Consider the following 27315-nt stretch of genomic DNA (forward strand, 5'->3'; position numbering starts at 1 on the left):
TGAAAAATGAAAGAAGCGATCTGATTGGTTGCTATGGGAGACTTTTCCTCTGCACAGGTTTTGATAAATCTCCCCCATTATATTTAAACATAGTTTTACCAGTCACATAGAAATGTTTTTGTTACACCCTGCCATGAAATGTCATTGCACTCCAGAAGTAACAATGTATATACCAGGGGCCTCATTACCACCGAGCATGTGGGGAGCAAGCTACAGGATTTTTTGCCCGGTGCCCCGCCCCTCCCAGCAACTGCTTTCCTTCCCTGCATCTCTAATAGAATGGCAGAGCTCCTCCATTCATTCTCATAGGCTGCAGACTACAAGCAACCAGGACACAGTAATATAATTGTGCCTGCCCAGGGATCACTTCCTTGTGACACAAGGGCTGCAGGGTGAGTATTAATATTTATTAATCTATTTATTTGTTTATTTATTATTCATATTATTGAAAGCATTATTGCAGTATAGGGGATCACAGGAGACATTATTAAAGTACAGGGGTCACAGAAAGCATTATCACCGTATTGGGGGGGGGGGACAGGAGGCCTTATTAAAGTATGGCGGTCACAAGAGACATTATTACATTGTGGAGATGACAGAAAGCAATATTGCAGTTTGGGGGGGGGGGTCACAGGAGACATTATTACATTACGGGAGTCACAGGGGGTATAATTACATTATGGGGATCAAAGAAAGCTATATTACAGTATAGGGTCACAGGAGACATTATTATAGTATGGGGACACAGGAGGTATTATTACATTATGGAGATCACAGAAAGCAATATTATAGTAAGGGTTCACAGGAGACAGTATTACAATACAGGGGTCACATGAAGTATTATTACAGTTTAGGGGATCACAGAAGACAGTATTACAATACAGGGGTCACATGAAGTATTATTACAGTTTAGGGGATCACAGAAGACAGTATTACAATACAGGGGTCACATGAAGTATTATTACAGTTTAGGGGATCACAGGAGACAGTATTACAGTACAGGGGTCGCATGAATCATTATTACAGTATGGGGGTGACAGGAGGCCTTATTAAAGTATAGAGGCCACAAGAGACATTATTACATTGTGGAGATGACAGAAAGCAATATTGCAGTTTGGGGGTCACAGGAGACATTATTACAGCATATGAGTCACAGGGGGCATTATTACATTATGGGGATCACAAAAAGCAATATTACAGTATAGGGGTCACAGGAGACATTATTACAAAATGGGGGTCACTGGTGACATTATTACAATATGGGGGTCACAAGAGGTATTACATTATGGGGATCAAAGAAAGCTATATTACAGTATACGGGTCACAGGAGACATTATTACAAAATGGGGGTCACTGGTGACATTATTACAATATGGGGGTCACAAGAGGTATTACATTATGGGGATCAAAGAAAGCTATATTACAGCACAGGAGACATTATTATAGTATGGGAGTCACAGGGGGTATTATTACATTATGGGGATCACAGAAAGCTATATTACAGTGCAGGGGTCACAGGAGACATTATTACAATATGGGGGTCAAAGGAGGTATTACATTATGGGGATGAAAGAAAGCAATATTACAGTATAGGGTCACAGGAGACAATATTATAATATGGGGTCACAGGAGGTATTATTACACTATGTGGATCACAGAAAGCATTATTACAGTATAGGGGGTCACAGGAGACAGTATTACAGTACAGGGGTCACAGGAAGCATTATTACAGTATGGGGGTGACAGGAGGCCTTAATAAAGTATGACGGTCACAAGAGACATTATTACATTATGGAAGTCACAGGAGAAAGTATTACAATATGGGGGTCATAGAAGGTATTATTACATTATGGGGATCAAAGAAAGCTATATTACAGTAAAGGGGGTCATAGGAGACATTATTACAATACAGGGGTCACATGAAGCATTATTACAGAGTGGGGGTGACATGTGGCATTGTTAAAGTAGGGAGGCAACAAGAGACATTATTACATTGTGGGGATAACAGAAAGCAGTATTACAGTTTTGGGGTCCCAGGAGCCATTATTACAGCATGGGGTTCAGAGGGGGAATTATTATAGTATAGAGTCATACAAGGCATTACTATGTTACATCATACTCCCACACAGCCGCTGTTCTGGCATCATCTAGTCTATGTTGCTCCCTGCTACCGATGATGTTTGATTTGAGCAGAGAATGACCCCTGAGCCAACCACTAACTTTTGTATAGGGGGGGGGGGGGGGTTTGTAGGCAAGAAAGTCCTTTAAACTTTTATTAACTCTTTCTGGGCTAAAAACAAACAAGCAAAAAAAAAAAAGTTTAAAATCCTTTGTGTCTGTTAGAATTTTTTACATTTTGCACCATTCACTCTGTGGCATCCAGTAAATAGCATTAGCTTTATTCTGAGGGTCAGTATCATTCACTTCTATGGCGGTAGAGGAAACAGTGGAACATAGTAAGCTTGGCTGTTTCTATTATCCCAACTCTATGTTGATGTGGTGGCCAGTGGCCATGTCACTAGGTAGTTCATGGGTCAGGGGACATTTGCTCTGGAGATAGGTATCCCTGAAGTAGAACCTGCATCTATCAGACATTCAAGAAGCATTCACCTAATATGTTGTTTTCCAATTGACATTTCAAAATAAAGATGTATGATTACAAATTTATAAAAAAATAAATAAATAAATACAAATAAAAACTTATTCCCATGTACTTTACTGAGCTCCAGATTGCCTACTACTATTACCAGGCATTGCTGCGGGAATAGTCTCAAGGGGAAAATAGGCAGAATTATGTTTTCTCCATAAAGTGTCTCTAGAAAGCAATATCATGATATGTAACAGTTTTATGCCACATGCTATCTGGAGGACACATAACCTCTGTCACGATGCCGGCTGGCAGGTAGTGGATCCTCTGTGCCAGAGAGGGATTGGCGTGGACCGTGCTAGAGGATCGGTTCTAAGTCACTACTGGTTTTCACCAGAGCCCGCCGCAAAGCGGGATGGTCTTGCTGCGGCGGTAGTGACCAGGTCGTATCCCCTAGCAACGGCTCAACCTCTCTGGTTGCTGAAGATAGGCGCGGTACAAGGGAGTAGACAGAAGCAAGGTCGGACGTAGCAGAAGGTCGGGGCAGGCAGCAAGGATCGTAGTCAGGGGCAACGGCAGAAGGTCTGGAATCACAGGCAAGGAACACACAAGGAACGCTTTCTCTGGCACTAGGGCAACAAGATCCGGCGAGGGAGTGAAGGGGAAGTGAGGTGATATAGGGAAGTGCACAGGTGTAAACACTAATTGGAACCACTGCACCAATCAGCGGTGCAGTGGCCCTTTAAATCGCAAAGACCCGGCGCGCGCGCGCCCTAGGGAGCGGGGCCGCGCGCGCCGGGACAGAACTGACGGGGAGCGAGTAAGGTACGGGAGCCGGGGTGCGCATCGCGAGCGGGCGCTACCCGCATCGCGAATCGCATCCCGGCCGGAGGTGGTAACGCAGCGCCCCGGGTCCGTGGAACCGACCGGGGCGCTGCAGTGAGGGAAGTGTAGCGAGCGCTCCGGGGAGGAGCGGGGACCCGGAGCGCTCGGCGTAACAGTACCCCCCCCCTTGGGTCTCCCCCTCTTCTTGGGGCCTGAGAACCTGAGGATCAGACTTTTGTCCAGGATATTGTCCTCAGGTTCCCAGGACCTCTCTTCTGGACCACAACCCTCCCAATCCACTAAAAAAAAAGTTCTTCCCCTGACCTTTTTAGAGGCCAAAATCTCTTTGACAGAGAAGATGTCCGAGGAGCCGGAAACAGGAGTGGGAGGAACAGATTTAGGAGAAAAACGGTTGAGGATGAGAGGTTTAAGAAGAGAGACGTGAAAGGCATTAGGGATACGAAGAGAAGGAGGAAGAAGAAGTTTGTAAGAGACAGGATTAATTTGACACAAAACTTTAAAAGGACCAAGATAGCGTGGTCCCAACTTATAGCTCGGGACACGGAAACGGACATATTTAGCGGAGAGCCATACCTTGTCTCCAGGGGAAAAAATGGGAGGAGCTCTTCTTTTCTTATCTGCGAATCTCTTCATGCGAGAAGAAGCCTGTAAGAGAGAATTTTGGGTCTCTTTCCATATGGTGGAAAGATCACGAGAAATTTCATCCACAGCGGGCAGACCAGAGGGCAAGGGGGTAGGGAGGGGGGGAAGAGGGTGACGGCCGTACACCACGAAAAACGGAGATTTGGAGGAAGATTCAGAGATTCTGAAATTATACGAGAATTCGGCCCAAGGTAGAAGATCTGCCCAGTCATCCTGGCGGGAGGAAACAAAATGTCGTAAATAGTCACCCAAGATCTGGTTAATTCTCTCTACTTGTCCATTGGATTGAGGATGGTATGCAGAAGAAAAATTTAATTTAATCTTGAGTTGTTTACAGAGAGCCCTCCAGAATTTAGACACAAATTGGACGCCTCTATCCGAGACGATCTGTGTAGGCAACCCGTGAAGACGAAAAATGTGTACAAAAAATTGTTTAGCCAACTGAGGCGCTGAAGGAAGGCCAGGAAGAGGGATGAAATGTGCCATTTTGGAGAATCGATCAACGACCACCCAAATAACAGTGTTGCCATGGGATGGGGGTAAGTCAGTAATAAAATCCATACCAATCAGAGACCAAGGTTGTTCGGGGACAGGTAGAGGATGAAGAAAACCAGCGGGCTTCTGGCGAGGAGTCTTATCCCGGGCACAGATAGTGCAGGCTCGCACAAAGTCCACCACATCAGTCTCTAGAGTCGGCCACCAATAGAAGCGAGAGATGAGTTGCACAGATTTCTTGATGCCCGCATGACCTGCGAGATGGGAGGAGTGACCCCATTTGAGGATCCCAAGGCGTTGGCGTGGAGAAACAAAGGTCTTTCCTGGAGGAGTTTGCCTGATGGAGGCTGGAGAAGTGGAAATCAGGCAGTCAGGAGGAATGATGTGTTGAGGAGAGAGTTCAATTTCAGAGGCATCTGAGGAACGAGAGAGAGCATCGGCCCTAATGTTTTTATCAGCAGGCCGAAAGTGAATTTCAAAATTAAATCGGGCAAAGAACAGAGACCACCTGGCCTGACGAGGATTCAGCCGTTGGGCAGACTGGAGGTAGGAGAGGTTCTTGTGATCGGTGTAAATAATAACTGGAAATCTTGATCCCTCCAGCAGATGCCTCCATTCCTCAAGTGCTAATTTAATGGCTAGAAGCTCTCGATCCCCGATGGAGTAGTTCCTCTCCGCCGGAGAGAAGGTCCTGGAAAAAAAACCACAAGTAACAGCATGCCCGGAAGAGTTTTTTTGTAGAAGGACAGCTCCAGCTCCCACTGAGGAGGCATCAACCTCCAATAGGAAGGGTTTAGATGGGTCAGGTCTGGAGAGCACGGGAGCCGAAGAAAAGGCAGACTTGAGTCGTTTAAAGGCGTCTTCCGCTTGAGGAGGCCAGGACTTGGGATCGGCATTTTTTTTTGTTAAAGCCACAATAGGAGCCACAATGGTAGAAAAATGTGGAATAAATTGCCTGTAATAATTGGCGAACCCCAAAAAACGTTGGATGGCACGGAGTCCGGAGGGGCGTGGCCAATCTAAGACGGCAGAGAGTTTATCTGGGTCCATTTGTAGTCCCTGGCCAGAGACCAAGTATCCTAGAAAAGGAAGAGATTGGCATTCAAACAGACATTTCTCTATTTTGGCATAGAGTTGATTATCACGAAGTCTCTGAAGAACCATACGGACATGCTGGCGGTGTTCTTCTAGATTGGCAGAAAAAATCAGGATATCGTCCAGATATACAACAACACAGGAGTATAGTAGATCACGAAAAATTTCATTAACAAAGTCTTGGAAGACGGCAGGGGCGTTGCATAGACCAAAGGGCATGACCAGATACTCAAAGTGTCCATCTCTGGTGTTAAATGCCGTTTTCCATTCATCCCCCTCTCTGATGCGGATGAGATTATAAGCACCTCTTAAGTCCAGTTTGGTAAAAATATGGGCACCTTGGAGACGATCAAAGAGTTCAGAGATGAGGGGTAGGGGGTAGCGGTTCTTAACCGTGATTTTATTAAGACCGCGGTAGTCAATGCAAGGACGTAGAGAGCCATCTTTTTTGGACACAAAGAAAAATCCGGCTCCGGCAGGAGAGGAGGATTTACGGATAAAGCCCTTTTTTAAATTTTCTTGGACGTATTCAGACATGGCAAGAGTCTCTGGGACGGACAGAGGATAGATTCTGCCCCGGGGTGGAGTAGTGCCCGGGAGGAGGTCAATGGGACAATCATAAGGCCTGTGAGGAGGTAGAGTCTCAGCTTGTTTTTTGCAAAAAACGTCCGCAAAGTCCATATAGGCCTTAGGGAGACCGGTTACATGAGGAAGCACAGGGACACGGCAAGGTTTACTGGGAACCGGTTTTAAGCAGTCCTTGGAACAAGAGGGCCCCCAACTCTTGATCTCCCCAGTGGACCAATCCAGGATTGGGGAATGGAGTTGAAGCCAGGGAAGTCCAAGAAGGATTTCAGAAGTGCAATTGGGGAGGACCAACAGTTCAATCCTCTCGTGATGAGATCCGATGCACATTAGAAGGGGCTCCGTGCGAAAACGTATAGTACAGTCCAATCTTTCATTGTTTACACAATTGATGTAGAGGGGTCTGGCGAGACTGGTCACCGGGATGTTGAACTTGTTGACGAGAGAGGCTAAGATGAAATTTCCTGCAGATCCAGAGTCCAAGAAGGCCACAGCAGAGAAGGAGAAGGCAGAGGCAGACATCCGCACAGGCACAGTAAGACGTGGAGAAGCAGAGTAGACATCAAGGACTGTCTCACCTTTGTGCGGAGTCAGCGGACGTCTTTCCAGGCGGGGAGGACGGATAGGACAATCCTTCAGGAAGTGTTCGGTACTAGCACAGTACAGGCAGAGATTCTCCATGCGGCGTCGTGTCCTCTCTTGGGGTGTCAGGCGAGACCGGTCGACCTGCATAGCCTCCACGGCGGGAGGCACAGGAACAGATTGCAGGGGACCAGAGGAGAGAGGAGCCGGGGAGAAGAAACGCCTCGTGCGAACAGAGTCCATATCCTGGCGGAGCTCCTGACGCCGTTCGGAAAAACGCATGTCAATGCGAGTGGCAAGATGGATGAGCTCATGTAGGTTAGCAGGGATTTCTCGTGCGGCCAGAACATCTTTAATGTTGCTGGATAGGCCTTTTTTAAAGGTCGCGCAGAGTGCCTCATTATTCCAGGATAATTCTGAAGCAAGGGTACGGAACTGTACGGCATACTCGCCAACGGAAGAATTACCCTGGACCAGGTTCAACAGGGCAGTCTCAGCAGAAGAGGCTCGGGCAGGTTCCTCAAAGACACTTCGAATTTCCGAGAAGAAGGAGTGTACAGAGGCAGTGACGGGGTCATTGCGGTCCCAGAGCGGTGTGGCCCAAGCCAGGGCTTTTCCAGACAGCAGGCTGACTACGAAAGCCACCTTAGACCTTTCAGTGGGGAACTGGTCCGACATCATCTCCAAGTGTAATGAACATTGGGAAAGAAAGCCACGGCAAAACTTAGAGTCCCCATCAAATTTATCCGGCAAGGATAGTCGTATTCCAGAAGCGGCCACTCGCTGCGGAGGAGGTACAGGAGCTGGCGGAGGAGATGATTGCTGGAGCTGTGGTAGTAACTGTTGTAGCATAACAGTCAGTTGAGACAGCTGTTGGCCTTGTTGCGCAATCTGTTGTGACTGCTGGGCGACCACCGTGGTGAGGTCAGCGACAACTGGCAGAGGAACTTCAGCGGGATCCATGGCCGGATCTACTGTCACGATGCCGGCTGGCAGGTAGTGGATCCTCTGTGCCAGAGAGGGATTGGCGTGGACCGTGCTAGAGGATCGGTTCTAAGTCACTACTGGTTTTCACCAGAGCCCGCCGCAAAGCGGGATGGTCTTGCTGCGGCGGTAGTGACCAGGTCGTATCCCCTAGCAACGGCTCAACCTCTCTGGTTGCTGAAGATAGGCGCGGTACAAGGGAGTAGACAGAAGCAAGGTCGGACGTAGCAGAAGGTCGGGGCAGGCAGCAAGGATCGTAGTCAGGGGCAACGGCAGAAGGTCTGGAATCACAGGCAAGGAACACACAAGGAACGCTTTCTCTGGCACTAGGGCAACAAGATCCGGCGAGGGAGTGAAGGGGAAGTGAGGTGATATAGGGAAGTGCACAGGTGTAAACACTAATTGGAACCACTGCACCAATCAGCGGTGCAGTGGCCCTTTAAATCGCAAAGACCCGGCGCGCGCGCGCCCTAGGGAGCGGGGCCGCGCGCGCCGGGACAGAACTGACGGGGAGCGAGTAAGGTACGGGAGCCGGGGTGCGCATCGCGAGCGGGCGCTACCCGCATCGCGAATCGCATCCCGGCCGGAGGTGGTAACGCAGCGCCCCGGGTCCGTGGAACCGACCGGGGCGCTGCAGTGAGGGAAGTGTAGCGAGCGCTCCGGGGAGGAGCGGGGACCCGGAGCGCTCGGCGTAACAACCTCTAAATTCTCTGTGAAATGGAGATTCTGCTTTAACGGTTATATAACTCACCTTGCTATCTTGGTAAAAGTATTTTAAAGGCAGAAATCCAGAAATTCAGGATTGAAACTGCCAATTCATAGGCTTAACACATTTTAAAAGAAAACTGTAGCATACAATGTAATACAGTTCACATAAGTTACATAACTCTCGCATTAACACCAATGTACTAAGTCATCTGGGAATGGGTAGGCATCTGTGTGATTCCCCTCTACATCAAGGAAATACTTTTTGTAGATGATAACATACAATACCACAGACCACACATTTGAGGAGAAACGTTCTTTGCAACATACTAAATAATATTATTAGAAAACATTGGGAAGCCAAAAACTAACCAGAACGAATAGAAGGCAAATGAGAACATGTGACCTACGAAAACCTACACTTTGTCCACCTTGTTAGTAAGCAATGTACTCAGTGGTCCCTTACAATTGTCCTTCCCATATTGGTCAATAAATTATTTTACCTAAAGAAAATGACCTATTGTTTAAATCAGGTTGTTATGTTAATGATATTTTTGTGGTGATCAAGTAGCTACAGCTGCTACTTTGAACATTGTTCGGTTAGCTGTAGTCATAAAAGGTTTGCTGATCTGTCTTTCTCTTAAATGCTGTGGCCAATATCCCTAATCTTTATTATTACATTAAATATATATTTTTTGTGTTTATACTGTATGTATTACATTCATACACTGCACCTTATACAGTGTTTAACCCCTACAGAACCCATGACGCTCCGCTACGTCATGACACCATGGGTCTTAAGGACCCATGACGTACCGGTACGTCCTTGAGAATTCCGTTCCCTGCTGCGCCAGACCAGGGTGATTGCTGATATCGATCAGCAGGCACCCCACGCAACTACCCAGGGGGGCCATCAGACCCCCATGAATTCACACCAGCGATTTGCGGCTATTCCGGGTCAAACGGGTCTATGGTAACCCGGTGACCCGAAAAATAAGGGGGGTCGGGGTTGTCCAAGACACTCACAATCCTTGAAGGGATCGGAGTGAGGTGGCAGGGGTGCCACCCCTCCTATCCCTGCTATTGGTCGTCTTGAAGCAACGACCTATAGCAGATCGGGGCGAGGGGGTTAAGTTTCGGTTTCCCCGTTCTGCCCACCCACAACAGGCCGGGCAGAACGGGGAAACCGAGGAGGACCGGCACCGAAGTCGATCTGCAGCGGTGAACGGCGGGCGGCGATTTATTGCTGCTGGCTTCCTGGATCCTACAGAAGCCGTTGAGTTGCCTAGCAACATCTGGAGGGCTACAGTTTGGAGATCACTGTGCAGTGATCTCTAAACTGTGGCCCTCTAGATCTTGCAAAACTACAACTCCTAGCATGCCCACACAGCAGTTTGCTGTCTGGGCATGCTGGGATTTGTAGTTTTGCAACATCTGGAGGGCCAAAGTTTGGAGATCACTGTGGAGTGGTCTCTAAACTGTAGCCCTCCATATGTTGCAAAACTGCAAATCCCAGCATGCCAAAACAGCAAACAGCTGTCTCAGCAAGCTGGGAGTTGTAGTCGCATACCTCCAGCTGTTGCATAAGTACATCTCCTGGGAGTTGTAGTTTTGCAACAGCTGGAGGCACACTGGTTGGAAAATACTGAGTTAGGTAACAGAACCTCACTAAAGGTTTTCCAACCAGTGTGCCTCCAGCTGTTTGAAAAGTACAACTCCCAGAATGCATGGTCTGTCAGTGCATGCTGGGAGTTGTAGTTTTGAAACAGCTGGAGGTTTGCCACCCCCCATTTGAATGTACAGGGTACATTCACACTGGTGGGTTTACAGTAAGTTTCCTGCTTGAAGTTTGAGCTGCGGCAAATTTTTTGCCGCAGCACAAACTCCTAGCGGGAAACTCACTGTAAACCTCTGCCAGTGCGAATGTACCCTAAAAATACTACACTAACACATAATAAAGGGTAAAACACTTCATATACACCCCCTTACACAGTCCCCCCAATAAAAATGAAAAACGTATTGTACAGCAGTGTTTCCAAAACTGAGCCTCCAGCTGTTGCAAAACAACAACTCCCAGCATTTCCGGACAGCTACTGACAGTTTAGCAACAGCTGGAGGCACCCTGTTTGGGAATCACTGACTATGTCCACCCCTATGCAATCCCTAATTTAGTTCTCAAATGCACATGGCGCTCTCTCACTTCGGAGCCCTGTTGTATTTCAAGGAAACAGTTTAGGGCCACATAAAGGGTATTTCCGTACTCGGGAGAAATTGCACTACAAATTTTGGGTGGCTTTTTATCCTTTTACACCTTATGAAAAGGAAAAGTTGGGGGCTACACCAGCCTGTTAGGGGTCACATGTGGGGGGTCCATTGTTCTGGCACTATGGGGGCTTTGTAAACACATGTGGCCTTCAATTCAGGACAAATTTTCTCTCCAAAAGCCCAATGGCGCTCCCTCTATTCTGAGCATTGTAGTGCACCCGCAGATCACTTTACGTCCACACATGGTGCAAATGGGGTTACAAATTTTGGGGGTCATTTTCTCCTATTACCCCCTTGTAAAAATGTAAAATTTGGGGGCAAAACTGAATTTTTGTGAAAATTTTTTTTTTTCATTTACACATCCAAATTTAACAAAAAGTCGTCAAACACCTGTGAGGTGTTAAGGATCACTGTACCCCTTGTTACGTTCCTTGAGGGGTGTAGTTTCCAAAATAGTATGCCATGTGTTTTTTTTTTTGCTGAGCATTGTAGTATGCCAGCAGAGCTCTTGATGTCCACACATGGGGTATTTCCATACTCAGAAGAGATGGGGTTACAAATTTTGGGGGGTATTTTCTCCCATTACCCCTTGTAAAAATTAAAAATTTGGGGGAAAACTAGCATTTTAGTGGGAAAAAAAAATCATTTACACATCCAACTTTAATGAAAAGTCGTCAAACGCCTGTGGGGTGTTAAGGCTCACTGTACCCCTTGTTACATTCCTTGAGGGGTGTAGTTTCCAAAATGGTATGCCATGTGTTTTTTTTTTTTTTTTGCTGTTCTGGCACCATAGGGGCTTCTTACATGTGACATGCCCCCCCAAAAACCATTTCAGAAAAACTCACTCTCCAAAATCCCACTGTCGCTCCTTCCCTTCTGAGCCCTCTAGTGCACCCGTCAAACACTTGACATACACATATGAGGTATTTCCTTACTCCAGAGAAATTGGGTTACACATTTTAGGAAGATTTCTCTCCTTTTACCCCTTGTAAAAATTCAAAAACTGGGTCTACAAGAACACCCCAGAGTTTCTCCTTCAATTTGCTGCTATTCCTGTGAAACACCTAAACGGTTAACAAATCTTTTGAATGTAATTTTGAATACTTTGAGGGGTGCAGTTTTTATAATGGGGTCATTTATGGGGTATTTCTAATATGAAGGCCCTTCAAATCCACTTCAAAACTGAACTGGTCCCTGAAAAATGTAAAATTTCAATTTAGCAAATTTTGTGAAAAATTGGAAAATTGATGCTATACTTTGAAGCCCTCTGATGTCTTCCAAAAGTAAAAACATGTCAACTTTATGATGCAAACATAAAGTAGACATATTGTATATGTGAATCAATACATAATTTATTTGTAATATTCATTTTCCTTATAAGTAGAGAGCTTCAAAGTAAAAAAAAATGCAAAATTTTTAATTTTTTCATCAAATTTTGGAATTTTTCACCAAGAAATAATATAGTATAGTATAGTATCGACACATAATATAGTATAATATAGTATCGACAAAAGTTTACCACTAACATAAAAAAGAATATGTCAAGAAAAAACTTTTGGAATCAAAGGTAAAAGCATCCCAGAGTTATTAATGCTTAACCCCTTAAGGACCAAGCCCATTTTCACCTTAAGGACCAGGCCAATTTTATTTTTGAGTTTTCGTTTTTTCCTCCTCGCCTTCTAAAATCCATAACTCCTTTATATTTCCATCTACAGACCCATATAAGGGCTTGTTTTTTGCGTGACTTTGTAATCAAACCTCTCATTTTACCATAAAATGTACGGCGAACCCCCAAAAAAATTTTTAGGGAGGAAATTTTTATGAATACCACAATTTTGCGCATTTTGGAGGGTTTTGTTTTCACACTATACACTTTACGGTAAAAATTACATGTGTTCTTTATTCTGTGGGTCAATATGATTAAAATGATACCCATGGCTAGATACTTTTATATTTTTGTACCGCTTAAAAAAAAATCGAAAACTTTTTGCACAAAATCAGTAATCTAAAATCGCCCTATTTTGACCACCTGTAACTTTTTCATTTTTCTGTATATAGGGCAGTATGAGGGCTCATTTTTTGCGCTGTCATCTGTAATTTTTATTAATACCATATTTGCATATATAAAACTTTTAGATAATTTTTTATAAACATTTTTTTAAATAAAATGTGACAAAAAAGCTGCATTTTTGGAATTTTTTAAATTTTTTACATTTACGCCATTCACCGTACAGGATAATTAACATTATATTTTGATAGTACAGACATTTACGCATGCTGCGATACCAAATATGTTTTTATTGCATTGCATTTTTATTGGGGGAGGGGATTTTTCACTTTTTTTTACTCTTTATTTTTACATTTTTCAACTTTTATTTAACACTTTTTATGTGTCCATAGGGGACTATCTATAGCAATCGTTCGATTGCTAATACTGGTCAGTGCTATGTATAGGACACAGCACTGATCAGTATTATCGGTGATCTTCTGCTCTGGTCTGCTCTCAGACCAGAGCAGAAGACCCCGGGAAAGGCCGGAGCCAGGTGAGGGGACCTCCGGCTGCCATGCTGGATGATCGGATCCCCGCGGCAGCGCTGCGGGCGATCCGATCATCCATTCAAAGTACCGCACTGCCGCAGATGCCGTGATCTGTATTGATCACGGCATCTGAGGGGTTAATGGCGGACATCCGCGCGATCGCGGATGTCGGCCATTACGGGCTGGTCCCTGGCTGGTAGGAGCAGCTGGAACCTGCCGTGTATGACGCGAGCACCGTTCCGATGCTCGCGGTCATACACAGGATGTAAATGCACGTCCTGGTGCGGGAAGTCCCGCCAAACCAGGACGTACATTTACGTCCGTGGTCTTTAAGGGGTTAAAGTGACAGTGGTCATATATGCAAAAAATGGCCGGGTCCTACACTGAAAATTGGCTGGGTCCTTAAGGGGTTAACAATTTCTACCCTTAAGTCTACTACACTGTAGGAGCATGTCAACCCCTTAGCAAATTAATGCTAAGGAATGTCCTACTCCACCCCTAGTCCCAGGCAAGGGGGAGGATCCAAAGAGCACATGTTCAGTCGAGTGTTACCCCTGGAACAGCCAGAACCCCAGCTCCTCAGCTTTTCTAAGCTGAGTAGTCTGGCCCTGGCCAGAAAAGTGCTCTGCTGCACTCTCACCTTCAGGAGTCTGCCTACATCTCTAGCACTGTTCCATTCAAATGTATCCTGCCTAGTGTGTCCAGCTACAGAGGTCTGATCCCCTTTTGTCATTATCCCCCCCCACTTTATCTTATTCCCCTTTTGCCATTATCCCCCCCCCCCCCATCTTAATCCCCTTGTGCCATTATTCCCAACCCCCTGATCCCCCTCGGCCAATATATATGAGATACATACAATAACACTCTCCCATACTGCGGTGTTACACTACACAAGTTTAACATGCTTACCAGGCCTGTGTCTATCCCGTTCGGCGGGAGTCGGAGGGCCTCACTGACGGGTGATGTAAAGTGGTCACAGCCGCAGCGCCGGCAGCGGTACAATATAGTGATATATAGCGTCCAATCCCCGCTCTGCGCTGACAAAAACTGGCCAATGCATGGCCGGTATTTGTCAGCAAATTGCCGTACCCGCGCATAACCCTTGGCATACCCCTAGGGGTACGTGTTCCCCTGGTTGAGAACCCCTGGCCTAGAGGGAACATATAATGCCCAGGGTATTCCTAGACTTTGAGTCTAACACATACAGTGAGAAAGGCTACATAATTAAAAGCAAAGGAGAACTACAAGTATCAGAACAACCAAAGCAAATATCTGCAAACTTCTTCAAGACAATGACTAGTAACACTTTAACTGTACTTCAAATGTATCTTAAAATACTGTACAGCATATCTGAAGTATTCCAATGTATTGAATTGCACCAGGAGTAAAGTTCAAGTTGTTTTCCATAAATCTTGAATTTAGAGCAGCGATTCCTTCCTGGCAGAAGCGTCAGCGTTGTGCGCTGAACGCTTCCGCCAGAGACAATCCTGCGTCGGGACACCGGGTGGGGAAGCATCTATGTCACTGCTGCAACGGCATTTCCCTTTGCTGCAGCGCACAGTCCAGCGCACAGGTGAGGACTTGGGGAGCGGGGATTTTTGATAAAAACGGCACAAGGGATGGGAAGCGGCGGCAGGAACATGGGTGAATGGAAGGAGTAGCAGGAGTGGTGTGGTGAATGGAAGCAGGGGCAGGAGCGGTGGGGTGAATGGAAGCAAGAGTGGTGGGGTGAATGTAGAATGGAGGCAGGGGCAGAAGAGGTGGGGTGAATGGAAGCAGGGGAAGAAGCGGTGGGGTGAATGGAAGCAGGGGCAGGAGCGGTGAGGTGAATGGAAGCAGGAGCAATGGGGTGAATGGAAGAAGGAGCAGGAGCAATGGGGTGAATGGAAGCAGGGGCAGGAGCGGTGGGGTGAATGGAAGCAGGGGCAGGAGCGGTGGGGTGAATGGAAGCAGGGGCAGGAGCGGTGGGGTGAATGGAAGCAGGGGCAGGAGTGGTGGGGTGAATGGAAGCAGGGGCAGGAGCGGTGGGGTGAATGGAAGCAGGGACAGGAGTGGTGGGGTGAATGGAAGCAGGGGCAGGAGCAGGGGGCTTAATGGAAGCAGGGTTTTTAATGAAAACAGGTGCAAAGGAAGGGGAAAAGGGTTTAAATGTAAGAAGAAGTGGGGGGTTTTGAATGTAAGCAAGGGCAGAAAGGGGGGGGGGGGGGGGGCGTTGAATAGAATGTGAATTGCATGAATGAGACAGGCCCAGTCTATTGTTGTCTATGGTCCATGGCTTTAAGGCATATCATTAAAGGGGTTATCCAGGATTAGAAAAACAGAGCTGATTTCTTCAACAAAAAAAAAAAGCACCACACCTATCCTCAGGTTGTGTGTGGTGTTGCAGCTAATTTCTATTGAACAAAGACAGGACAGACAAGACAGGTGTGCAGATGTTTTTAAAGGAAATATTTATGTTTTTCTAGAACTAAAAAAAGAAGAATAGGCTTTAATATTTGGTTCTGATCAGGAAAAAATAGGCTACACATTCCCTTTAAAGGGAACCTGCCCTAAGCCAGCTTCATTAAATGACGACGTTTTTCAACTGAACAGTTTATTATTATTTTTTTCATCTCTCCCAAAACACATTTAAATGTAAAAATAATTCTCCAGACAACCCCTTTAGCATAAAGCCTTAGGTATCACCTATATATCACAGGAACAAGATGGAAACATAGTTTGAATACCTAAGTTTAGAAATAATGAAATATGGAAAGGCTACCTTTACAGGCTACTTTTGTACTGCACTGTTTTGACAACACTTGTAGGACTGAGAATTGCTGTTATTGCCAAACAATCTAGGTACTCAAAGCTGACATTTTTGGCCACATTTCTTCCTTTTTTCCCACTGTCCATTATAATTACTATAGGTTAATACCTCTCTCAGTCTACCTGTAGTTTATCCATTGTGCTGAGTACATATTGTGGTTTGCTATAAGGTTAATAATTAGTGATTAGTGAACAAATGAGAAAAGAATCCAATCATTTTGATTGCTAAAATCTACATAAAATAAATACATAAATACCTGCAATTATCTGAAGGGCAAATTAAATCCCAGTCTAACTATTCCTCTGTTAATTTCTATAACCTTTTAGTTTAATGAACATTATTATATTTACCCTTGAACACAGACCATTTTTGTTCTTTCTTGTCTTTACAGATGCCCAACCTGCATTTTATTTAATTTCTTTCTGTCTGCCATCCTTTGCACAGTCCATTTGATCAGCAGCTCAGTCTCTGAAAGTTTTTTTCCCAATTAAACTTCTGCCCTGTTCATTGTATTGAAGTTGACCCTCCTAAGCCAGCTTTGTCACTAAACCATATGATCTCACCTTGGCTTTTCTCTGCAGTGCACAGTACAGTTCTCTGTTCTGTTCTCCTTTATGTTTTCAATCTTCTACTAGAATTCACAACAAATTGCTGCTCCATTATTTCATGTAACCCCCCCAGTGCTCCACATTGGTTTTCAAATGCTCAGATTTTCAAGGTGATAAAGTTATGCAATTGTATTACTTTCTTCCCTTACTGACCATATTTTAGCTTTTTTTTAGGCCTTTCTTTAAAATGAAAATGACGAACATCAGTATACATGTAACTGACAAATCCAATTAAAGCTAAGTTTACAGAATACATTAGAGAAGAGAAAACATTTCATAAATGTTGCTGAATTTTGTCAAAATTCTTGTTTTGGACTGTTAGTTTGAGGTAAACCCAAACCTCAGTATAAAGCCTAGAATTAATGTAGAGCTTTACTTTTTCACAGGTTTTTAAGGCTGAGTTAATGTAAAAGTTACGCCACATGTATGGTTATGGGTAAACAAATGGTACACGTGGTAGCTAGCAACTTCTTTAACCTCTTAAGGACATAGAGCGTACCTGTATGCCCTATGCCCGGTGTTTAAAACGGGGTCACACCGTGACCCCGCATCACACCGGGTCGGTCCCGGCTGCTAATCATCGATGCCACGCGCTGTTAACGCTTCAGACGCGGCAATCAAAGTTGACCGCCGCATCTGAAAGCGAAAGTAAATGCTTACCGGCAGCTCAGTCGGGCTGATCAAGACATCGCGATAAAATCGCGATGTTCCGATCAGCTGGGACGCAGGCGGAGGTCTCCTTACCAGTATCCGCGGCGTCCGATCGTCGATTGATTGCTCCAAGCCTGAGCTACAGGCTTGAGCAATCAAGCCCCTATCTCAATGATTCGTGCAAAGCTATCAGCATAGGAGATCAGTGTGTGCAGTATTATAGGTCCCTATGGGAGCTATAACACTGCAAAAAAAATTTGAAAAAAAAAAAAAAGTTAACAAAGGTCATTTAAAAAAAACTTTTCCCTAATAAAAGTTTGAATCACCCCCTTTTCCCATACAAAAAAAAACTGTGTAAATAAAAATAAACATATGTGGTATCGCCGCGTGCGGAAATGTCCGAAATATAAAAATATATCGTTAATTAAATTGCACGGTCAATGGCGTGCGCACAAAAAAAATTCCAAAGTCCAAAATAGTGTATTTTTGGTCCCTTTTTATATCATGAAAAAATTTATAAAAAGTGATCAAAAAGCCAATCAATACAAAAAGGGTACCGATAAAAACTTCAGAACACGGCGCAAAAAATGAGCCCTCATACTGGCCCATACACAGAAAAATAAAAAAGCTATAGGGGTTAGAAGATGAGAATCTTTAACATATAAATTTTCCTGCATGTAGTTATGATTTTTTTCCGAAGTACGACAATATCCAACCTATATAAGTAGGGTATGAATTTAACCGTATGGACCTACAGAATAAAGATAAGGTGTTATTTTTACCAAAAAATGCACTGCGTAGAAACGGAAGCCCCCAAAGGTTACAAAATGAAATTTTTGCTTAAATTTTGTCGCACAATACATTTTTTTTCCATTTCGCCGTGGATTTTTGGGTGAAATGACTAATGTCACTGCAAAGAAGAATTGGTGGCGCAAGAAATAAGCCATCATATGGAATTTTATGTGCAAAATTGAAAATGTTATGATTTTTAGAAGGAAAAGATGAAAATGCAAAAATGGAAAAACCCTGCGGTTAAAAACACACTGCACTAGTGGATTTTGTATGAGCAATAGTGTAGTTCCTGCAAAGGCCTCTGAGTTTGTCTGCTGATCAAGTGATTCCTGACTATAGCCTGCCTTCTGGACTTTGTCTTAACCTCATCCCTTGGATCCTCTCTTGTCTCTCCTGTGTATGAAATTTGACTGTCGACCATGCCTCTGTCTGCCTGCAAGCTTGTTCCACCTAGCTGCACCTGTAGCCTATTTGGCTCTGCTATTCTCATAGCACTTGCTCTGCTATAAACCCCCTGTCAGCTCTGCTGCATCTGACACTGTCTATAGTGTCAGTTTCTCCCAATTGCTTGCCCAGCCAGCTGCCACTTACCCTAAGCCAAGCCAGTAAGTGGCACAGTGGATCCACACCCATCGGGATGTTACAAGTAGCAATGATTAAATCCTTTAGGGCAGCACAGTACAAGATCAGAAGGCAGGAGCAAAGTCAGTAAACAAATAACAGGTCAGGTCACAAAAGGTCAGAATACCAATAGTGATAACAGGGCACTAAACACTAGTGTAGGATGAAAATCATTTTCACGAGCAAGGCAGCAGTTCAGCTTCTGGCTTATATGTACACCCTCAGGAGGTGTGAGCAGCAGCACAGCAGCTTATTGTCCTGGCACTTCCACCTCCTGGTAGGTCAGCAGGGCTGTCAGTAAAATTACATGCAGTTTGCATTGAGCAGAGCTGGTTGTTAAATAGATCATGGGACGTTCCTGGCAATGCCATATAGGGAGTGGATACATTGTGGGAGTGATAATGGGTATGTTTATGAAACACTCTGATCAATTGCTAATGCCTGAACTGAAAACAGTTTTGGTATGTCGGCACTTTTGTGTATATTGTGATGGTGCATGAGGTGGAGATATGCCAAGAATAGAAAGAATGATACCTAGCACTCACCAATGTTGCAAAATAGTGATGATTTATTGATGCACATCCCGGTACAAGACGCGTTTCGGCATAAGTGCCTTTCTCAGCTGTATGCCCATAGGCAACCATGAGAAACCAAATCTTCCCTGAGAACAGACAGGCTGTCTTGCCAAACTGTTCTCTGCTATCTTTGGCAGTTCTCATAAAGAATTAATGGAGCAACAATGTGCAAGTGCGACAATCGCTACATTCTAAAGGAGACACCGTTCCCTGTTCTTGAGATCTGATGTTATCTCCTATCCTGAGTATAGGGGATAATTAGTGTTTGTGGGCCAAACCCTTTTAAGAAATGTCTTAAAACCAGATGTAGCACATCGGCTATACTGTATATGGAGGCAAGGCAGCAAGTTCTCTGCCATCTGGCTTTTCTTGCTCAGGCCTACCACATATAATACTAGGTGGCAGTGCTTTGCAACTTTGAAAGGGGGGAGAAGGAGGGTAAGCTATGCTCTGCCCCTTTGGAAGACTATAAGATATCCGTTGAAGAGGATGTGGGTGAGGAGGAGGATAGGCGGCAGACGTCCAAGGTGACACAGTATCGGCACAACCATGGATGTCTTGCGTTGTTGCAGTGGTACCCTGGGCATAGCTACTAGTTCAAGTGCACTGCGCTGTTCACTGTGCAGCATACTGAAAAATGCATGGAGTGGTTCTCTCCTCCACATGATTTTGCAAGGTTGGAACACAAAGCAACTGGATATGCACAACCTGGGCACACCCCATTAGTTGCCTAAAGGCAGTGAACTCAACCAGATGGTGTTGCAGTGACTGCTCCCCCAAAACCTTGGCCAGGTGTAAATTCAGCCACACAACTGGATGACTGGGCTGTTGCTGTAGTGCATTTAAATAGAAAAGCTGAAACATAGTTTGTCAGGGGAAATTCAATCATTGCAGCAAAGAGATCAATAGAATTGTCATGCAGAGCGGATTAATGTATATTTACCTTGGTGAAAGTTAGACAGTCCTTATCCTGATCTTTATCCTTGATTTCAAAGTCATAAAGTGCTTTCCCTTGTGGAGGAGGCTGGCTAAGAGGCTTTATGCACTGGATATAACTTGCTGGAAAGAAGCCCCGATTTCCATTCAGTTCTCCATGATACCAGTTCTCATCTACTTTCCGTCGTAGAATGATGATGTCACCCTTGTTAAATTTTAGATCACCGGGCTCCTTTCCCTCATAAGCGTAGAGTGCTTTTCCACATGGGAGCTGAGAAATATTCTGATGGAAATAGGAAGAAAAAAGAAACCGAAGAAATACAAGTTAACACATGTACTTTGAGGTGTATGGTGCTCAGCAGTATTAAAACTAATAAACTTTCCATATATAAAATGTATGTAGAGAGTGAAAAATGTACAGCATTCCCCTGTGTTGTTCTGTAAAACACCCAGTCATAGTAAAATACCAAGTGAGGTAGATACATTTTAGTGGAACAGGTGGTTGCCGTTTCATATATACTCTTGCTTTTCCAAGCCCTTTTCAGTTTCTTACATGAATTATGTGTGCAACAGATTTTCCCTCTCCGAATAATCATAATAGTAATAATAATAATAATAATAATAATAAAAAGTATGCAGTTCTATTTATAAAAAATAAAAAAAAAGTTGCAACTCATTCTCTTACATTTACACCTCAATAATTCTGATAGTACATCCAGAGCTCTAGTGGGGATTTTCAATTCTTACTAGATATGTCAAGGTGAAACAATAGGAACTTTTCATTTTTGGTTGTATTGTGGCAAACTATTTAGCCTATGTCTATCTTATAAGAACACATGCTTATAGGTGTACTCTGGTGGAAAACATTGTTGTTGTTTTTAAACTTGTGCCAGAAACTGGTGCCAGAAAGTTAAACAGATTTATTAAATTACTTCTGTTAAAAAATATTTATCCTTCCAGTACTTATTAGCGGCTGTATATTACAGAGAAAGTTCTTTTGTTTTTGTATTTCTTTTTTTTTCTGTCCAAAGTGCTCTCTGCTGACACGTCTGTCTGTTTCAGGAACTCTCCAGAGCAGCATAGGTTTGCTATGGGGACTTGCTCCTGTTCTGGACAGTTCCTGATACGTACAGAGGTGTCAGCAGAGAGCACCGTGGGTGAAAAAAAAAAAAGAAATCCAAAAAGAAAAGAACTTTTTCTGTAGTATATAGCAGCTAATAAAATATTGGAAGGATAAAGATATTTTAATAGAAGTAATTTACAAATATGTTTAACTTTCTGGCAGCAGTTGTTTAAAAAAAATGTTCTCCACCGGAGTGCCCCTTTAAACATATGGACAGAGGTGTCAGCAGAGAGCACTTGTGGTCAGACAGAAAAGAAATGTAAAAAGAAAAGAACTGTGGAGCATACAGCAGCTGATAAGTACTGGAAGGGTTAAGATTTTTAAAAAGAAGTCATTTACAAATCTGTTGAACATTCTGGAACCAGTTGATTTAAAAAAAAAATGTTTTTCACCAGAGTACCCCTTTAAACACTTTGTTATTCCTAGTGCAAAGAATGAAATTTGTGCATGGCAAGGCAAATACAGAGCTTTAGCTTTGCTTGGGGAATTTATTAATGGGATTTTCAATTACATTAACATGATTATTTACAAATAACAATTGTTTTATTTACTGTATACTGCTAAAGATAAACAATAAATCTTAGGTGTATGTGACATAAATATGTAAAAAAAATATTTTGGAAACAGGTAATGGACAGTGGTATAACCGGTAAATTGCTTTGTTTTTGCAGGTTTTAGTTATTATTACTAGAAGATGTGTGATGCGGCGGTATAGTTCTAGACTGTTGTTTTCTGATGCCAAGTAAAAATCCTATTATTAATTTGCTATTTAAAAGCCATCACATTATACAATGGTCTAAAATGAAATCTCTAATTTGATGTATACAACACACAACATAAGTGGTACTTTTTAGGGGAACTATAATGAAAGATAATGTAAATTGGCATGGGACAGAGCTCAGTTGTCAGTATAGATTAAATAAAATATTCTAAAGTATGTTAATCCTAATCCTTGAGTTTTATAATAGATAAGACAATGTTTCTTGGATAGGTCAAACCAGCTTGTTTAATCCTTTTACACTGCTCAAAAAAACTAAAGGGAACACTTAAACAACACAAAGTAACTCCAAGTCAATCACACTTCTGTGAAATCACACTGTCCACTCAGGAAGCAACACTGATTGACAATCAATTTCACATGCTGTTGTGCAAATGGAACAGACAACAGGTGAAAATGATAAGCAATTAGCACTGGATAAAGGAGTGGTTTTGCAGGTGATGACCACAGACCACTTTTCAGTTCCTATGCTTCCTGACTGATATTTTAGTCACTTTTGAATGCTGGCGGTGCTTTCACTCTAATGGTAGCATGAGACGGAGTCTACAACCCAAACAAGTTGCTCAGGTAGTGCAGCTCATTCAGGATAGCACATCAAATGCGACCTGTGGCAAGAAGGTTTGCTGTGTCTCCCAGCGTAGTGTACAGAGCATGGAGGCGCTACCAGGAGACAGGCCAGTACATCAGGAGATGTGGAGGAGGCCGTAGGAGGGCAACAACCCAGCAGCAGGACCACTACCTCCGCCTTTGTGCAAGGAGGAGCAGAAGGAGCACTGTCAGAGCCCTGCAAAATGACCTCCAGCAGGCCACAAATGTGCATGTGTCAAAATGGTCAAGATAGGCAAATTTGCCACTGGCACCCTGTGCTCTTCACAGATGAAAGCAGGTTCACACTGAGCACATGTGACAGACGTGACAGAGTCTGGAGACGCCGTGGAAAATGTTCTGCTGCCTGCAACATTCTCCAGCATGACCAGTTTGGTGGCGAGTCGGTAATGGTATGGACTTCTCGCCCGTTCCCCAGACCTGAATCCGATTGAGCACATCTGAGACATCGTGTCTTGCTCCATCCACAAAGCCACTATGCAGCACAGACTGTTCAGGAGTTGATGGATGCTTTAGTCCAGGTCTGGGAGGACATCCCTCAGGAGACCATCCGCCACCTAATCAGGAGCATGCCCAGGCTTGAAGGGAGGTCATACGGGCACGTTGAGGCCACACACTACTGAGCCTCATTTTGACTTGTTTTAAGGACATTACATCAAAGTTGGGTCAGCCTGTAGTGTGGTTTTCCACTTTGATTTTGAGTGTGACTCCATATCCAGACCTCCATGGGTTCATAAATTTGATTTCCAATGATAATTTTTGTGTGATTTTGTTTTTCAGCTCATTCATCTATGTAAAGACGAAAGTATTTCATACGATGAGTTCATTCATTCAGATCCAGGATGTGTTATCTTAGTGTTCCCTTTATTTTTTTGAGCAGTGTATTTATCTACCATGCACTCCCTAAATCCATTGTTCAGAAACGTAGATTAACAATACTGGAGCTCATCTCTGAACATGGTTTTTAGTAATTGAGGGCATTGATTTTCACTCATGCCTTGCAGGTTTGGAACATTTCTGCCATAGGTTAATACCTAAGTCTGCTCAGTTCTAATATATACCAGTGTTTAACTACATTCTGCTGAGTCCTACAATGCGACAAAGTGCTGATTGCTGTTGAATGATCTTTTCTCCTCCTATTAAATACACATAGAAAATCAGAACAATATCAGAATTACACAGAACAGGATTTTTATATCTCCATAGTTTACAGGAGGAAATAATATCTTATTGTAACTAATTTTCTTGTATCAGCCACAAGATTATAATACCTTGATATGGAGCTAAGCTATGGCACCTTTGCAAACTACAGGTTTAAGTTCTTGCCTCAGGCAGTGCTCTGCAAAGAACTAATTGCTGGCGATTTAGCCTCGAGCCTCATAGTCTTGCATAGTCCTGTATTTTGATTTCTGCACATTGCAGTTTTGTAGTAATAATCATAATAGACAATTAGACATTACAGAATTAGAAATTCTTAACAGATACAAAAATGCATGGAGTGCAGGGAACACTGCTGAATAATACAGAGGTGGAAGGGGGGTTGGTGTAGGGGAAACTATTTAGGAAATGTTATAAGCCTGCATGAAGAGATGTGTTTTCAGGGGACGCTTAAAACTGTGGACCTTTGGAATAAGTCTGAGAACTCTGGATATCACAGTCCAGAGAACTGGAGCCAATTCGTGATAATGGGAGAGAGAGGTTCGGATTCTAGAAGATGTTAGTTTTCGATCCTTGGCAGAGCACAGAGCAAGTGTAGGATGGTAGACAGAGATGAGGGAGGAGATGTAGAAAGGTGCAGCCCTGTGGAGAGCTTTGTGGGCGAGAGTGAAGAGTTTATATTGTACTCTGAGCTACATGGTGCAGAAGGGAAGTATTAGAGTAATGGCTGGAAAGTTAGGGTCTATTCACACGGCAGAATTTCTACTTGTGGAATTCCACCTCAAATTAAAGCCCATAGACTTCTATGGGATTCCGCACTCCCATTCCCATTCTGCAAGCGGAAATTCAGAAGTGTGAATGGGAGTGCGGAATCGCATAGAAGTCTATGGGCTTTCATTTGAGATGGAATTACGCCTTGTGAATAGACCCTTGGATAAGCCTGGCTTCTGCATTCAAGATGGACTAAAAAAGGAAGAGTTTAGAAAAAGAAAGAGGTAAATAGTTATAATAGCCAAGGAGAGAGTGAATAAGAGCAATAAAAACAATCCGTCAACGGTAAGAATTCTGGAGATGCTTTTGAGGTGCAGGTAACAAGACTGTAAAAGGCACTGAATACAGGGTGTAAAAGGCACTGAATACAGGGTGTAGAAGGCACTGAATACAGGGTGTAAAAGGCACTGAATACAGGGTATAAAAGGCACTGAAAACTGGGTGTAAAAGGTACTGAATACAGGATGTAAAGTAAAGATTCCAGTCTAACATAACCTCTAGACAGTCAGCATGCTGCCTAGGAGTTATAGTAGTGCCACACACTCAGATGGAAATCTCAGGTTTTGTGAGTTTAAAGAAAAGAGGAGAGGACCCAGGAGTGATCCCTGAGTAACCACAAAAGAAAGAGGAAGAGGAGAAGGTAAACTGACACGTACACTAGCAAATTGTATGTAAAGCTAATCTTTCAGATGTTTGTGTCAACTTTGCCTTTTTGTGACTTCATGAGTGAAAGTGATCCAACAATAGATGAGCAAAGCACAAGTATATAAAGTCATCATATACTGCTCCGCAAATCTAAACAGAATGCTTTCTGAAGTGTACCAGTGACTCCACAGACAAAGACTGACGAAAACTACTTGTGTATGCTGCTGCCTAGACAGGAAAGAATTTATTGGATCATGCCTGCTCAAAAAGGTAGTATTACTTGTAAAAGGGATAAAAATATATTAGGGAATTGCTGCATATGAGAATATCTTTCCAGCTGAAGATGGAGTGCTGAACACGTCATTCATTGGTGGCTCCATAGAGGTTGAATGATTTGCACCACGCAAGTGTGGTGAACGTCATTCATTCCAGATAATTTCTTTCCCCATTCTTGGGATTGGTGGGGGTCCCCAGAGGTCAGATCTCAACCTGAAGAAAGGTCATAGTGATGAGCAGCATAGGCCATATTCGAATTTGTGAATATATGGAGGAATATTTGTCCAAAATTCGCGAATTTTGCATATTCGTTAACTTTTCCATGCAAAATTCTTAACGAAATTTGCAAAATGCACATGCATTACACTAACTACTTTCCTATTGGTTGCTAGGGATGTTGCTAACCTCTGACAATAAAAAAAAAGAATATTCATCATAACGAATATATTTCGCTATATTCTAAATATTCGCGAAATCGCAAAGTGCCAATATTCACAATAAAAATTTGCTATTTGAATGTTCGCTTTCAACACTAATAGGGGATAACTTCAGAATGAAATACCCATTCAAACGTACAGTATACTACTGTATGATATAATGTTGCAGTATAATTACTGTAAGTTACACTATAGAATACGGTGTACTACCATTTCAGAGCATAGTTCAATGACAAAAAGAAATCACATAAAAAAGGCCACTTACTGGTTACTGGTACAAGGGCAGGCTAGATAATCCTTATCTGCATCATAGTGCAAATCGGCTCCTAGCCTTCACTTGAACCAGTAACCAGTGAGTGGCCTTTTTTATGTGATTTTTAAATGATTTATGTCCTATATTTCTGTTATTTTCTTTCTATTATCATAATTAGATAACCACCAAACCAACGCAATGTTTTATTTTATTTTTTGCTTTTTGTTTTGTAATTGATGGTTCTGCAGCCAAAACTAAAGGGAGTATAGGATCTTAGTTAATAATAATAATAATAATAATAACACAGTAAAGCCGGGTACTCAAACTGCACATGTGGATAATATTATGCCCACATGTGGCTGCCATTGGCCGCCATATGTGGATGTGGCTTCATTTACATGTGACAGCAACCACAGCATGCAAACTTGGGCTATAAAGTGAAATTCTAAACTTCATCCACCCTGCAGGCAGTCATTATTCTATCTGTAAGGACTGTTTTGGGTATGAATTATTCTCAATGGGTAACGTGAGCTGGAGTTGAGTATAATATGGAATAATTGGTGATAACACCTGTGTAGTCACATGACTGCCAATAAGCACAGAATTTGGTCCTAAAAATTATATGATGATAAAAGGTAGTGATTGAAGTGAAAGCACATATATACCATTGCTTGTTATGACAAAAAAAGACTCTTTAAGAAATGACAGAAATTACTTTCTAAATTAAATAGAATAATTTAAGACAGAACAAATTAATTAAAGAAGTAGTACTCTTTTATAGTGCAGCATAGCCCTGTACTTGATTTAGCTGATGTGTCAGGCATAGGTTTGCAGCCATATTGGTTTTTGTTTCAGAGCAGAAATGGTATATTTTTTACGCAATCTGTGGAATTGTGGTAAATAGCACCATACTATATATCCTGATCCCATTGAAATTGCAGCAGCATACAGA

General features: G+C 43.2%; 1 protein-coding gene across 3 annotated transcripts in view; it reads right to left on the minus strand.

Moving 5' to 3' along the window:
* The window catches only part of SH3RF3 (SH3 domain containing ring finger 3), a 572673-nt gene that overhangs the window by 257052 nt on the left and 288306 nt on the right, over positions 1-27315 (minus strand). For all 3 annotated transcript variants that reach the window (XM_056556016.1, XM_056556015.1, XM_056556017.1), the window contains one exon: positions 20324-20599. In XM_056556016.1, coding sequence (XP_056411991.1) covers positions 20324-20599 — 276 coding nt within the window. The remainder of the gene's footprint in view (positions 1-20323; positions 20600-27315) is intronic.

Source organism: Hyla sarda, chromosome 2 (assembly GCF_029499605.1).
Source record: "Hyla sarda isolate aHylSar1 chromosome 2, aHylSar1.hap1, whole genome shotgun sequence".
Classification (NCBI taxonomy): Eukaryota; Metazoa; Chordata; class Amphibia; order Anura; family Hylidae; genus Hyla; species Hyla sarda.